The following is a 17,428-nucleotide window of genomic DNA, read 5'->3' as shown; positions in this document are numbered from 1 at the left end:
TTGAAAGAATCAGTTTATTCTGGAATTATACAAACCAGTTTAAAAATTAACAAGCATTGACAAGTTTGTAAACACATGCTCGAGAACTGTGATGCTGTTAAAAATTAAATAATCTCTTCTAATTTGGTAAAAAGTCTACTTTTAACTACTAACAAACTGCTGCTCAGCTATTACTAGTCATATACAATACTTTATGTAACATGCTTAAAAATTTTCATCTGCAATCCATAATGTTTGAGCCAAGTGAATCTTTGCTTGTCTCTCACTCTTCTGTATTCGATTTTAGTCATTAGAATTTTTTTCCAAACTTCCCTCCGATATAATTACATGCCTAAAGTATTACATCTTCCAGTATCTACATATATCCCAGCAGCATATCACTAATATCAAAACTATTCCTTGGATTACCCTTAAGAATAAAGTAAACATGCTCGACCTCTCCATCGACATTTATAAATATCAATGTCTTCTATGCAGAAAACTGTATATTGGATTAACAATCCAGTGTTTCACAAGCATGTTATTCCTGGGAAAGATGATTCATAAAGCATAGTGCAAAATGCCCTAATTTGATATGACCAAGCAGGATTTCTTTATAGTAACAAGAACAAATAGTAAATCTATATTGAAAGTTAAAAGCCTTTCTGATTAACAAACTTATAACTGAATTAAATCAAGTAACATAATAACAAGTAGAAAGAAATGTCATGGTTGAAAATCTTTACTGTTCTTTCCAAACTTATATGTAATGGTTGTTACAATTTCCAACTGACAGTAGTAACTAAAGATATGAACATTTGCACATTTTAATTAATTTCTGTCTTTCCCCAAATTTCCCAAACAACTGCATTAAAGAAAATTTCTGTGCCTGTGAAATTACATTCAGTTTTCTAAATGACATAAATAAACAGTAACATTTTATATTCACAAGCTTGAATCCAACTGTCAAACACAATAAACGTAATGGAAATATATTCATAACATCAACAGCATTATATAAAAACAAAGATTTAAAAGTATACATTTTTTTCAGTACCAGGTATCTTCTTTATCTCCACTTATTTTCTTCTCTAGTTCTTGAACTGTGAACACACCTCTCTCTGTTATAATTCCACCTGTTATTAATTCAGCTGGTGTCACATCAAATGCTGGATTCCAACAATTCATGTCTATTAATAAATACAGATTAGGATAAAGAATATTGTTACATTCCAAAATGTACAGCTATGTACATAATTATTAGTAATAATCTTACTAAAATTAAAACAATACAGAACAATATACAATCAAAAACAAAAGAAAATATTAATAAATATATATTAATAAGCACAAAATTAGAAATATTTTGTAAAAAAAAAATCTTAAAACTTTTGTTTGGTTATTAAAAGTTATCTCAGAATTTGGGGTTAACTTCTTAGAATCAGAATGAAAATTGTGGCAATAATATTGTTTTAAGACCAACAACAATCATGTTATATTTTATCACATGTTCACAATATAAATGTTATATTTAGTTCAGTATTGTCTTATTAAGAAGCTTGTTATTGTTCAAATACTACAAGTTGTTCAACCATAATAATATTTATAATACTATGAATAATAATGATACAGTTGGTTAGATAATAAGCCATACAATGATACAATGGATCATAAACCGGTGAAATAATACAAACTACACAATGATACAAAGTCATAAACTGGTTAGATAATACAAACTACACAATGACACAATGGATCATAAACCGGTGAAACAATACAAACTACACAATGATACAAAGTCATAAACTGGTTAGATAATACAAACTACACAATGACACAATGGATCATAAACCGGTGAAACAATACAAACTACACAATGATACAAAGTCATAAACTGGTTAGATAATACAAACTACACAATGACACAATGGATCATAAACCGGTGAAATAATACAAACTACACAATGACACAATGGATCATAAACCGGTGAAATAATACAAACTACACAATGACACAATGGATCATAAACCGGTGAAATAATACAAACTACACAATGACACAATGGATCATAAACCAGTGAAATAATACAAACTACACAATGACACAATGGATCATAAACCGGTGAAATAATACAAACTACACAATGACACAATGGATCATAAACCGGTGAAATAATACAAACTACACAATGATACAAAGTCATAAACTGGTTAGATAATACGAGTTACAATTATACTTTGTTTTTTTTTGTTTTTTGGAATTTCGCACAAAGCTACTCGAGGGCTATCTGTGCTAGCCGTCCCTAATTTAGCAGTGTAAGACTAGAGGGAAGGCAGCTAGTCATCACCACCCACCGCCAACTCTTGGGCTACTCTTTTACCAACGAATAGTGGGATTGACCATCACATTATAACGCCCCCACGGCTGGGAGGGCGAGCATGTTTTGTCGCGACTCGGGCGCGAACCCGACCCTCAGATTACGAAGAGCACGCCTTAACGCGCTAGGCCATGCCAGGCCCTTACAATTATACGAGTCATAAATACTTTATCCACTAGTAGAAAATAAACTACCAGCCAGCTCTACATATAATTAGACTCTATTTTATAAAAAATCCATATTTTACAAACATTTAAATTTATTGGCATAATATTTCTCAAGTGCAGATTAATTAAGGCTGGACACAATTACATAATACCTCTTCATTTGAAAGTCTAGTCAACAGTATATCGATACGTGTAAAAAATAATTATTTTGTATTTTGTGATGACCCAACAAGCAGCTTTTTTTAATTTTTCCCTATTTGGCATTAGGCAGATAATAATATAACACTATTGTCAAATAACTTGAAACTCATGGATGTATGCAATCACTTTTAATGATACCCAAGTGTAGTTAACAGCCTTTTGGAAAAATAAAACTGGTACCCTTTAACTTCAATGTGCCTATTTAACAATAACTATAGGACTGAACTTTCTCTTCTATCTTGTTGTATAATAACAAGTATTGCTATATTTAGAAATACCTTATTCTGATCAGTATCAGAATACACTCTACATTTTGACATATAGTTATGACATCTTCAGTAGTATAAAATCAAAAATGGTGCAAAAGCCATTAGTCATGCAACTACTTAATTTATATTCTGAACTTAAAGAAGATCACACCATCTGTATACTTTCTGACTCGCCAACCATTCATCCTTATCAAAGATATGGTTATAATTTTAGTATGTTTCACTATTTCTACAGATTCTCTAATATTTCTAGCCATTAAAAATATCAGTTTTCTTCATACTGAATGATATTACCAGTATGACTTGCATGTTCAGTTAGCACAGATTTTCACTTTTATTTTGGAAATTTTTCTTATGTTTGTTAATTCTAAATATTTAAATTTCTTTTAGTTTGACCAATGTATACCTAATAATAATAATATTAATAATAAATCTTATTTTGTAACTACTCATTCTCTCCATTGTATTAATTATATCTTTAGTTTTACTTTATATTAAGCTAACTTCATTCAAAACATCAATAAAATGGAATAAGTTTTTTTTTCTGTTTTATAAACTTATGAAAAGTTTAATATGATACATATAGTAGTAACAGCATCATACACTAGGAGGTGATCTGCAGTACATATGGAGGAAGTGAGACATTCAGGACCTTGTGAGGTCATCTGAACAAGAACAACCTTGAAAGGTGAAAAGACAATGTATCTCTGGAAATACCTTCACAGACAGGCCACAAACCATTGAAAAAATAGAGACTCAAGAAGTGTCCCTTAAAGAGACTTTGTACAAGAAATGAAGGAGACATAAGAGCTCTGGCATCAAAAACTCACTGTTACAAATAGAAACAAGTTAACTGAGCCTGCCCTGCATACAAATTGAGAAAGACTCCAAGTGAAAGAAATATAGAGTGTAGGTTCAGACTAGAATGGAGAATTTAAAGGAGGTCCAAACAGAGGAAGGAGGGGGCAAATAGGGGCTCAACATTCACAGAGCAGTGGAATAACAGGCTTCAGGAGTGTATCTTCCAAGTAAAGACCTACTAGAATCAATGGAAAAAGATGAAACTGTAACCAATTTGAAAGGATGACTTTTATGCAGAAGAATCAAATGAAGTAAAAATCAGGAAGACAAATCAGGATGTGGAAAAATTGTCTGTGATAATAAACTAGACCATCCACTGCCAGGGAGAGTATCTATTACAGAATGAAGAACTGCTCCTTGAGAAAGAAAAAAAAAATCTAAGTCAAATGGGACAAGCTGATATTTGGCTAACAATCCCCTGCCTTTGTATTAACAATAAAAAGACAGGAGTAAACCCATAGTAGGATTGAGAAACTTCTCATGAGATGAAAAAACAGATGATGTGGAGAGTAGAAAAATGGGAGGAAAAAAAACACCTGAAGAACTTGATAGGCTGCAAAAAATTTAGTCAATCAGTGGAAAAAAATAGAAGAGCAGAAGCTCCCACAGGACCAAAACTTAAGGGTGGCTCCAGCAATAAGTCAGCTCCAAGACCCATGATGGTTGGTCCTCATCTGTTACTGCAGACAGTAACAAGATGACAAAGAATAGAAGTGGAGGATATCCCTCAAGGCCATATACAATGAGAAACCTGATGAGGTCCTATGGTTTCAAGAGCAAAAATGTGAGAAGAGGTGACTGTTTAAAAGCTGCATCAGTAAGATGTCATTGTATAAAAAAATACCCCAAAAATCATTATAGAAAAGGAGCAAGACACAGCTATTGGGAAGAAGAAATAAAGAAACCAAGGTAACTAGAACAAAGTGGTAGAAAACCAGTAACTCGGTAGGAAAATAAATGTGTAAAATGCCCCAGTAAAGTTAACAGGGTCATGATGGAAAGCCTTTGAATGAACATGAATCATAACAATGAACAAATAAATTAAGTAAGAGATGAAGTAGCTGGAAAGAAAGAAAAATGAAAGGAAAAAAAAGGAAGATCCTTAAACTGAAAGAATAACAAAGCCTGAAATTCAGCAAAACATTACAGAGAAAGAGAATACAAACAACACATACATGCAAGTCCTAAACAGTGAAGAATAAAAGTATGAATACTTGATCCATGTCAGGAAGACAGAATGAGAAGTAAAAACAAGCAATGAAACAACAGTGGTGAAATACAAGATGGGGCAGACTCAGCTGAAGTAATGAATGCAGGATGTTAGGAATCTTGGATTCAAGATCAGAACAGGATCACCCACATGATGCACAATGGTAGTAATAACTTAAAACCCTCAGTATCTTTATAGAATAACGTAACTCCTGTGAAAGTTTGTTAAAAACCATGGACTCTGTAAGAAATATAGGAACATGGATGGATAATGGATAATTCAGGAAAACAGGTCTTATAATGGCCCAGAAAAGTAAAGGATTAAGCAACAGATATAGACAATAGGCATATACCCCAAAAGTACAAAGTTACTAAAAGAAAATAAAAAATAAACTGAATTAAAGTAACTGATAAGTTAAAATTAAGTATCATTATTTTATATAATCAAAAAGATTAAGAAAAGAAAAACTACAAAATGAATTGTGACAAAATATTAAAACAATGAGCACAGACATTCTAATAAGCATTATAAAAAGAGACATACGAAGACAAATAAAGCTGAGGAAAGAATGAGTCTATGTTGAAATACTAACACTCGGGAAGATGTGTTGTCCTTCACCCACTCTAGGACTGTAGTCTAATGATGATTACATTATAGGATGGTACAATACATCTTGACACATTTATGACCAGAAATTTCAAACAAGGTTTGTGGCATGGACAGTTTAGCACATTACATCCTTTCAGTATTAAGAATGAGTTAATAAAATATTTACCATTTGATTATTAGCCTTTAAAATGACTGTGGTATTTGCTATGTTTGTTTTTTAGGTATATAACTAATTAAAAATTTTATATATAAAATGAAAAGGTTGGATCAAAATAAAGTGGCAACTTTTTTTCCTTTTCTTTTTTGAGTTTACAGTAACATAGCATGCAGACCCATAAAGATCTGCATAGGTTCATAAAAAGGTTCAAAAATCAAAATAGCTAAACTAATAAAGCATACCTGTAGGAGCCAGTGGAACCCCCTGAATACTTGTCATCTCTACAGATGACCGTTCTTCAATAGGAATAGCAATACCGTCACTTAAACTTAAGTCAAGAGTACTAACTGGTGAGGCTACATAGAACGGAATTTTATGATATTTAGCACAAACAGCAATTTGGTACGTTCCTATTTTATTAGCTGTGTCTCCATTGGCTACAACTCTGTCTGCCCCAACAACCACTGCAGATACTTCTTTACTTTTCATCAGTGCAGCCACCATGCTGTCACAAATCAAAGTAGAAGGAATCTTGTCATGCAGAAGTTCAAATGCTGTAAGTCGGGCTCCTTGGTTGCATGGCCTAGTTTCTGTGCAATACACATGAGCAAGCATTCCTTGATGGTGAAGAGAACGTATTACCCCTGTAAAAAAAAACATTTTTTAACCTTTCTCTTTATTTTTACTAAAATAATTCATGAATTGTATTAAGTTTTTCAAGCATTGCCTAGAAACTCAAAGATAGTAGAACATACTGTGCCATCTATTGATTGCAATAAGACTTGGTAACAAACACCTTTCACAATGTTTTAAGAAACTTTTAAAGAAATACTTACAATTTTTGTGAGATTTGAACAATGGACAGGTATCAAAAGATTGAAAGTTGACTAATATTACTTCTCTTTACAAAAGAGGTAATAAAACTTCTGGTAATTATAGGTTATTAGTTTTGCATGAGTAATGGAAAAAGTTTATGTAATAAACTTATTCCTTATAAGAGGAGAAATTCTTCAAGTAAAAGACAGGCTGGTTCATAAAGGATATAAGGAATAAAATTAAAGAGAAGCATTATTAATTTAAAAAGTTTAAATAAACTGCTATGACAGAAAGACTCGGATAATTATGGAAAATCAAGGTGGTTCACCACAGTACCTTACGAAAATGAAAGGGATATATGAGAAAAAAATTAGTCAGAAATGTAAAAATTAAAAGTAAGGAATAGGTTAGCTTATTAGACAGAAGAAAGCACAGGACTATTATAAATGGAATTTAAACTGGAATAATGTCACAAGTAATGTACCATAACAGTTCGGTGTTATGACCTTTGCTGTTTTTAATTTATGTCAATGATATTTATGAAGGAATGTCAATAAATTACTTACATTTGTTTATATTAAGATTTAGTTAACTGTGAAGAAAATACTGTTTTTTTTAACAAAAATATTTAGACTATTTGATGAGTGGGGCAAATACATGGCATATGGCTTTTAATTAAAATAAATGCAAGTTAATGTGTGCGAGCTATTAAAATTTGAATCCTGAGTATAATTTTGATAGGAAAAACCTTAACAATGTTACTTAAAACAAAATCTCACCATTTTGGTTAACTAATCTCTTAATTCATCCAAGCAAAATGCTGTTACTAGTAACAGGATAAATGGTAGGATAAATACAATTTTAAATGTGTACCTACAGAAATAGAAATGGATGTTTAAAGAGGTTATAATTTCCTTACATTTGGAAGGACTTTGAATTGTCATAAAGGTTCAGGGGAGGACTACAAGGATGATACCTTGGATAGAAAGGCTGTCATAAAAGAACAGATTAGGATATCTGAAATTAAATTCTTTTGGAAAGAAGAGTTAAGGTGTTATAACTGAGGTGCTTGCAATTTTTAAGGAAATTGACAGTAGCAATACATCATTTGTTTTCCATATTTAATGGTGAGGATCATAGGATTCAAGAATAAATTATGACTAGAAGCCATCTTCGGCTAAAATAATCTTATTATTCTAATACGGTAATTGATCTCTGGAATTGGTTGCTTTGATGTATGTGGAATTTAAAAAAGATTTAATTAATACTTTAATTGTAGGGGGCTGTTTTTGAGGTGGTTTTTGTTGTTGTTTTTCAGTAGATAGGATGGCATAGGTGAACCAACAGATCCTTTGTTGTTCTTAAATTTTATATTATTTGTATTGAGAATGTTGAAGAGTTACACAGTAACTAAAAACTGGTAAGTCAGACAAATATTTGGCAGATGACCTTTTAATTATGCAAGGTAATGCATCTGGGTTATTATAATTTAATATAGATAATTTGTTTGCATGTAATTAAGCACAAAGCTACACAAGGAGCTCTCTGTACTTTGCCCTCCACAGGTATCGAAAACCACTGGGGGACAAAGATAGATGGGAACCTACTCAGTATTGTGGCTGAAGAAAACAGCCTTGCAACTGTGGTGAATAAGTTGTTTAAACAAATATACAACAATCTGTTATAAAAAAAAGCTAATATAAAGTTAGAGTGTTTTCATAAAAGTATGGAATACATGTGAAGTTATGGATTATCTTTCTATACAACAATAGCAAATCACCCATTATATATCACTTGGAATTTTGTGTATATTTTGGTTGCCTTTCTTAAGAAAGGGTTACGACCAATTTTAAAGGTTTCAGAGGAGGGTCACTAAAATGATTTTGAAAAGAGAAGAATTATCTTATAGATGGGTCAAGATATTTTCTACTAAGAAAGATTAAGAGGTAATCTTGTTGAAGTCAGAAAGTTATCTACGAGATTAATAGGATAGAGACATTTAATTTCTTTGTGACTGGTTGGTTGGTTTGGTGTTTTATGGTACAACAAGGCTATCTGCCCCAAACATCGGGTAACAAGTTAAAATTAAAGTAAATTTAGTAAATTTCATAAAAGTAGATTAAGGTAAAAGTTTAAAAAAAAACATATATAGCATAAAACCAATGTTTACATCTAGTCTACACCATTAAGAGAAAAACTAAAGTAATATAAGTTGTAGAGGACTTTCTGTAGCATAATTGTAATTATCATAACTTGCCAGGAAGACTAACAGGTAAGTTCAAAAACCACTGTCAGTCACCTGAAGTTCGCCTTTCAAGTCCTGGTTTTGAGTTATTTGACTTTACGGCCATTTTCTAATTTCAAATTGAACTAGATGGGCTTTGATTATTAAAAGGGAATCACATAAAAAAAGTCTAATGTATAAATTAAAAAACTTAAATAGCATTAAAAAGATTAATGGCCTTTAAAAAATTAAAAAGATTTCCAAGGTGGACAGTGTCACCATCACCAATAACACTGTCTAACATTATGGACAAACCTTGGAACAGAACATGTTTAAAATGGTGCTGTCATTGAGTCATAACAACAGCAAAAAAGTAAAATGTGGCTTATTGTGACCTGAGTGTTACACAAACTACACACTGGTACATCAGTTCCAGATAAAAGAAAACAATGAGTTAAAAAACTGTGACCAATGTGTAGTCTGTTCAGAACAACTTCCTCTTTCTGATCCTTATGGAAGCAATACGGCTGAAGTCTAACAGGAAATTTGGAGCCTGCCCTCAAATGGACAGAATTGAACCCAACAGTCAGCCTCATGATATGTGAGAACATACCAATCCAAAGCCTGTGGGAGAAAAGGTATACTAATAATGTCACCTAACTATGAGTCAAAACATCACACACCTGAGAAATGAAATCTGAAAAAATCAATGAGGGCCTAACAGAGTCTTCAGGTACAGTTTGAGAAGGTACAATGAACTCCAGAGGGACAAACGATAAAAATCCTTGTCAGCTTGGCCAGAATCAAAAGACTCAGGAGGAAGAATGGCAACAACAGGAGACAAATGTTGTCCCTGTGATTAAAGGTAGATAAATCCACCAACAGGTAGTCCACATCTGTAGCCTGAATTATCGTATCAGACAAATGAGATGTAACCAAAGTAGTAATGTTTACTCTGGAATTCATGCCTAATACCAAACAAACAAGCGAAATCTTTTGTAGTAAAACATTAGTAAATCAAACACATTCGAATTTTTGAAAATAAAGTGGAGCAAAAAAATTATTGAAACATAAATTATGTTAAACAGCTCTGAGAAGTAAGGAACAAAAAGAAAGATGTCTGAACTGCCAAATGAAAAGTGATGGTTCGGTATTTAGAGGAAGTCACATGTGTCATGTGATAATAGTGCTCTCCTATTGGTGAAGAAATGATGCATAAGATTCCAACAGCAATGCACAGAAGGCATTATAAAAAAGACTGCATATAGAGGACAGCACAAAATGGTAAAAAGGTATTCTTTTGAGAGGAGGCAAATACCACATTAGAATTTAATAAAGCTTAAAAATACATTAACTATGGTTGTTATAATGTTTAAGGCTAAACTATCAACAATGCTATACAATGCCATCATCAACAGTAGTATATAATCACAACCGACAGGTAAAATTAAGCTTATTGTGTGTTGTGATTACCATCAATCAGTAACTTCTGACTGTAACATGATCAGTAAAACAGTAGCCTGAGCAATATCCTACCATTTATTGTGACCAGCAATAACAATAACTTGATTGCTCAATCATGTAATCAGGATACACAGATTAGTTTCCGAGACAAAAACCTTACATACTAATGAATTTCAAGAATGCATAATGAAGAAATTTTTTGAAACTCTGGTGCAGGGTGTACTCTTTTCTTCTATAAGTAATTAACATTTTGAAATATAAGTGATTTGTTTAATAACACAATTTCTTTTGTGGGCCTCTGTTAAATGAACTGAAATTGTTTTTAATCAATAATATACACATACTATTGTGTGAATGCAAGTAGTATACTATGTTACAGTATGGTTATCTTCATATATGTACCATAGTGTAACAATGCAGTACTCACCCAAAGCTGTTCCATATCCAGCAGTTGCCAAACTACCAGTGTTACAATGTGTAAGAATGGTGACTTGATTGCCAGTGGATAAATTATTTATAATGTGTGATGCTCCATTTTCCCCAATGGCCAAATTTGTCATCTTACATTCACTGAATATGTTCTCTGCTTCTTTAATGATTCTGAAAGAGAAGTCACTTATAAATTAAAGTTCCCTCTTAAGTACATATAAAATCTGAAAAGATTTTCATTTTCTAAAATAGAAAAAAACTTCCTGAGTATCAAACAATTGAATCTGAAATGCTCTTACTTGTTGAAACATAAGCAGTTTACTAACACTAATAGCCATATAATACCTATTCTAATTAAGATTCACAAATGCTAACAATACAACTTTACTTTTGAGATTTGCTGGCCCTGAGACTTCTAATCCTCCAAATGCATTTCATAAACTGTTGTACAAAGTAACTCTAATGTAACAATTTTAATAAAAATAAAAAATTAAAAAAAACACTAAAAATTATAATATAGCCACATTAAAGATGTAAAAGCTTTCTGACAAAAAGTACTTAACCTGAAAATATTACAAACCACTGTTCAAGATAATAGTCTCACTGTTAAGCTAAAAGATTGTGACATACATGATGATGTGAAAATCATGTTTACTAATACATTGTTAGGTAATAAGATAATTTTTTTTAATCTCACCCCACTGCTAATGGTCTTTCAGATGATACACAATACAGTCATATGACAACGATGTCTACTAAGATCTAGGCCTAACCACATGATAACTTGACATGATACATAAACCCAGGCACAAGAGTTAGCTATCAAATACAACTTTCATTATTCACATAGCTAATCAGAATTAAAGTGCCATTTGCCTATCTAAATCTTCCTCTATAAAAGTTATAGGATTTCACTTATTTTTATACATGATTTAAGGAAAAAATGAGGGCTATAGAAGTATATCATAATATGCAAATTCATCATATATTTTACTTTAATTCCTGTACTTGTAAAAATTCATTAAGGTAGATTAGAAACTTAGATATTGATATAAAGTACTGTAGGCTCATGACACTGATTATATATTTTATATTAAAACATAAAAGCAAAGTTCCTTTTAGTGTGACTGTAAATTATTTCACTAGATCTCAGTTAAATTTTGGCAAACATCTCTAGGCATATTTTATCTCTTTACAAACTAACTTACAATATTAGAATGTTAAAATACAACAAACTGAATACCACATGAGTGACAATTATTGTTGTAACAATACCATGGCATCAAGCATAAAAAGTTAAAACAGTATTTTTACATATGCTTATAGCATCATTACATGTTAATTTTTTTAAAATAAAATTTAAATGTACATACTCTATTTACAATACAATATAGTACAAATAAGCAAAAAAGACTAAAAAATACTGTAGATGATATGCACTCAGACAACAAATCTGAATTTTGACTTCACTAATTTTCTAGTGTGAGCAAAATGCAATCGTACAAATTTAACATTTAAAGCATTTTTAAAAATTTTATCTAACCATTTCATCAATACCATAACAATATATATAAATCAATTCCAATTACCTTTCTTTCATATCATTCACAGATAATTTGTTATCTTGCAATTGCACAGATAACAAGGAAATCATTCGACTGGCAGCATTCCTTAGGTTAACTGCAGTGGGTCGTGAAGTCTGCAAGTACTCTAACTGTTCTTTAACAACTTCATAAAGTTGTTCTTTGGAGCTGACATCCTTCTCATTCAGTTCCACAGCTACTCCTAGAACAGCAACATTGGCAATGGCAGGTGCACCACGTACCTGATGAATAAAATCACACTAAATAAGCTGTTCTTAAACACATTATCCAAGTTATTCAAAAATATATTTTGCATAACCAACTCAAAATAGTTAGCAAAAAGAAAATGTTACAGTAGCTTATATATTCTATCTCTGATGCCAGCATTAAATTCACCGAGATGGGTGTATTGTTTTTATTCACCATTTTAGAGAAACTGCTCAATGTGGAACTACATGATACTAGCTATACATTCACCAGAGACTCGAGTCAAACAAGCTCCAGTTCAGTTACATCATCTTCTCCAATTTCCAGCTTTCTGGCAAGTTTAGAGTTTCTAATCTGAAAATTTGGACATTTTGCTAACCTTCCTCTAGGCTTCTTGATGTAATTATTTTCATTAGAGATGTTTTTTGTTAACAAAACCACTTCAACAACAATATACTTCACCAAAACTTGGACATTTTGCTAACCTTCCTCTGGGCTTCTTGATGTAATTATTTTCATTGGAGATGTTTTTTGTTAACAAAACCACTTCAACAACAATATACTTCACCAAAACTTGGACATTTTGCTAACCTTCCTCTGGGCTTCTTGATGTAATTATTTTCATTGGAGATGTTTTTTGTTAACAAAACCACTTCAACAACAATATACTTCACCAAAACTTGGACATTTTGCTAACCTTCCTCTGGGCTTCTTGATGTAATTATTTTCATTGGAGATGTTTTTTGTTAACAAAACCACTTCAACAACAATATACTTCACCAAAACTTGGACATTTTGCTAACCTTCCTCTGGGCTTCTTGATGTAATTATTTTCATTGGAGATGCTTTTTGTTAACAAAACCACTTCAACAACAATATACTTCACCAAAACTTGGACATTTTGCTAACCTTCCTCTGGGCTTCTTGATGTAATTATTTTCATTGGAGATGTTTTTTGTTAACAAAACCTCTTCAACAACAATATACTTCACCAAAACTTGGACATTTTGCTAACCTTCCTCTGGGCTTCTTGATGTAATTATTTTCATTGGAGATGCTTTTTGTTAACAAAACCACTTCAACAACAATATACTTCACCGACATTTTGCTAACCTTCCTCTGGGCTTCTTGATGTAATTATTTTCATTGGAGATGTTTTTTGTTAACAAAACCACTTCAACAACAATATACTTCACCAAAACTTGGACATTTTGCTAACCTTCCTCTGGGCTTCTTGATGTAATTATTTTCATTGGAGATGTTTTTTGTTAACAAAACCACTTCAACAACAATATACTTCACCAAAACTTGGACATTTTGCTAACCTTCCTCTGGGCTTCTTGATGTAATTATTTTCATTGGAGATGTTTTTTGTTAACAAAACCACTTCAACAACAATATACTTCACCAAAACTTGGACATTTTGCTAACCTTCCTCTGGGCTTCTTGATGTAATTATTTTCATTAGAGATGTTTTTTGTTAACAAAACCACTTCAAAAACAATATACTTCACCAAAACTTGGACATTTTGCTAACCTTCCTCTGGGCTTCTTGATGTAATTATTTTCATTGAGATGTTTTTGTTAACAAAACCACTTCAACAACAATATACTTCACCAAAACTTGGACATTTTGCTAACCTTCCTCTGGGCTTCTTGATGTAATTATTTTCATTAGAGATGTTTTTTGTTAACAAAACCACTTCAAAAACAATATACTTCACCAAAACTTGGACATTTTGCTAACCTTCCTCTGGGCTTCTTGATGTAATTATTTTCATTGGAGATGTTTTTTGTTAACAAAACCACTTCAAAAACAATATACTTCACCAAAATTTGGTAGGTTGCATTTTTCACAGACATTTTCACAATATTTTTTCTGAACTCTTTGAAAATGATACTTTTACTCAGAACTGTTCCTTCAAGCCTCATGTGAATCTTGTAATGCTATTATATTGATACATCAATGGGCAATTTAATGATACAATACTTAGCATATTTTTCCTTCTGCATATGGTATAATGTTTTTGAAACACTAAAACATTTTGATAAACTTGTTTGTTATCAGAAACATAGTTTTACAAGTATGGTTACACAATTTCATCAGATTTACCACGCATCATCTATGCATGATGCTGATAATCATCATTCAGAAGATTTGACATTCAGTTTGTGGGACCAGGTTGTGAGCATGACATTCCTTAAGAAATATGATGCCCAGTTTTGTCTTTTCTACAGTGAGTTTTTGAAACTATTTAACAGAAGTGTGTAATTGAAGTCATCATACTGTGAAAAACAAACATAAGAAAAACTCTTGTAGCTGTTAAAAACAAACCAGATAACAAATATTATTTTTATTCTTATTAGTATAAATTAAAAACTACTTTAGCTAATGTTCCCTACTATCTTTAGTCATGGCATAAATGACAACTAGAAAACTCTGAGACTTTATACATTCTTCAAAGACAAATAAATGACTAAAAGAGGTTCCATGTTAGTGTAACTGTAAAACTTGCTTATTATAGGATACACAGGGAATGATATATATGGTTACAAAGTTTTACTTCTCCAAACAACCATTCTCAAAAATATTATCAATATTGTGAAAAGATGATGCCAAGTTAACATAGTGTTTGAAACAATGTCACCATACATGTTAAACTCTGCATATCCAATAATGAAGGTTTTCAATCATACTAATAGGGTGCTTTAATTTTTTATTACTATTAAATCATTCTGGTTACACTTGAATTATTTCATATGGTGATACTTTATTCATGTTTTGGATTAGGTAAAGGACAAAAAATTAACAGTAAGAGATTCAGAACCTAAGTTCTAGACAACTGATGTTTTTAGACCAAATGCAAATCTTTAAACTATTACTAAATTAATGTAGTTTGTTTATTTGTTGTTAAACACAGTGATAAAAAGTAGGTTATTAACATAATTTGATCACTTTTTGATACACAAACGAACCAGTTCAATATTATGGCTAAAAAAAAAAATCTAAACATAATGATAGATAAACCACTCTATCCATCAAATCAGTGCTGTGTTACTAGTACTTAGGTTAATTTTTGTGTTAATTTATAAACATACTAATTAATGTCAAAAGATGTAATTATTTAAACATACATTTCTATTGGGTCTTCACTTTGAATACTTTACACATTTTTGGTCTTAAGAAGTGATCTTACTGATATTCACAATATTATCCAAGAAATTGAAAACACAAACACGTCTGATTTCTATATACTATGTTCAAAAGGAAACAAGTTTAAAATCAGTAAAGAACAGTATATGCTACAGTTAAGAAAATCATATTTTTTCTAACGTTTTTTTATTAACACAATGACTGATGAGGAGATGAATTATTATCGGCAATAATAGAGATCTTCACTTCTTAGGAGATTAAAATAAGAATTGTTGAAAACAGAAAAATTCCAAGCTGTAGACGAATATGTAAAAGTGCACAACAGTGTAGAGTTTTACAATTTCAAACTTAAAATTATTAATACAAACCAAAATATATGTTAGTACACATTCGACTCTTGGCCTACCTTCATTGATCGAATAACTTCCCAAGCCTGCTTAACATTTGTTACACTTTGATAAGAAACAGAATGAGGCAATTTTAACTGATCCAAAACTTCTAGTTTTCTGTTATTATATTTTATTGCTTCCAACATATTTCTTTTGTAAAACTATAACGGTATGTGTATGAAATGACTATTTCTCCTTCTACATCCACGATGCAGTTTGATCAGTTATAATACAAGAATGTTATACGAACCGTCTCAACACAAAACAAAAGAAAAAGAACACACTCTCCCCCAAACATTTTTACATAGACGAGTTGCAGTTACGTCACGCAATCACGTGATATAAACTTATGGAGCTGTGATGGTTGGCTAGACGCCGCATCAGTGCACCTCAGTCAGCTAGTCAGCAGTTCGTTTTTCATAACAGTTCTGAATTCACTATTATAGCTTCCGAAACATACATTATCGTGACTGTAGCTGACCAATAATATAAAACTCCTTCTCTGCATGTCGGTTTTATATACAATTCACGCAAGATTCTCGAACTTTCAACACTTTTAAAACATGCTAGTGTTTTCGCAGAATAAATATTGTTGATTCATACTCTCAAGGATCTTCTACTAATCTATATATGTAAAAACAGCTCGTTTGGGTTGAGAACCTTTGTGAACCTGACGATGGCCAAAGAAGGTCGAAACGCTGTTAGCCCCTCTACGTAAAATATTTTCTCAACCCAAACGAGCCGTTTTTACGTGTATATTTTTCTGTACAAGTGGGTTTTCTCGACATCACCTTCTACTAATCCATAGAACAGGTGGAACTTACCCAATACACATCCAGCAATATATGTCACATGCATCAAACTAAAACAAACGTAGATATTAAAACAAACACATAACGATAAACTCGTTACAATAACCACTGAAAATATGTGGCAGTTTGAATTACCACAGTCTGTTTGTTTTGGAATTTCGCACAAAGCTACTCGAGGGCTATCTGTGCTAGCCGTCCCTAATTTAGCAGTGTAAGACTAGAGGGAAGGCAGCTAGTCATCACCACCCACCGCCAACTCTTGGGCTACTCTTTTACCAACGAAAAGTGGAATTGACCGCACATTATAACGCCCCCACGGCTGGGAGGGCGAGCATGTTTGGCGCGACCGGGATGCAAACCCGCGACCCTCAGATTGCGAAGCGCACGCCTTAACGCGCTAGGCCATGCCAGGCCTACCACAGTCTGAGCTACAGAAGTTGAAAAATCATTAAACAGTAACTCCTGTTAATACCACACAGTGTGTTCTGAAGGTTGTTTTGGCCGCATCAAATACCATAC

At 32.1% G+C, this 17,428-nt stretch overlaps 1 protein-coding gene across 1 annotated transcript; it reads right to left on the bottom strand.

The window, feature by feature from the left end:
- LOC143253645 (methylthioribose-1-phosphate isomerase) lies at window positions 1-16,440 on the bottom strand. Its single transcript, XM_076507835.1, has 5 exons — window positions 16,115-16,440; window positions 12,354-12,589; window positions 10,763-10,935; window positions 6,074-6,475; window positions 1-1,169 (listed from the first exon to the last, which is right to left on the bottom strand). The coding sequence occupies exons 1-5, from the start codon at window positions 16,241-16,243 to the stop codon at window positions 1,030-1,032; spliced, it is 1,080 nt and encodes a 359-aa protein (XP_076363950.1). The 5' UTR covers window positions 16,244-16,440; the 3' UTR covers window positions 1-1,029.
- Between the last annotated feature and the right edge of the window lie 988 nt (window positions 16,441-17,428).

This window comes from Tachypleus tridentatus, chromosome 6, assembly GCF_004210375.1.
Source record: "Tachypleus tridentatus isolate NWPU-2018 chromosome 6, ASM421037v1, whole genome shotgun sequence".
NCBI lineage: Eukaryota > Metazoa > Arthropoda > Merostomata > Xiphosura > Limulidae > Tachypleus > Tachypleus tridentatus.
This window is presented reverse-complemented; position numbering and strand designations above follow the sequence as displayed.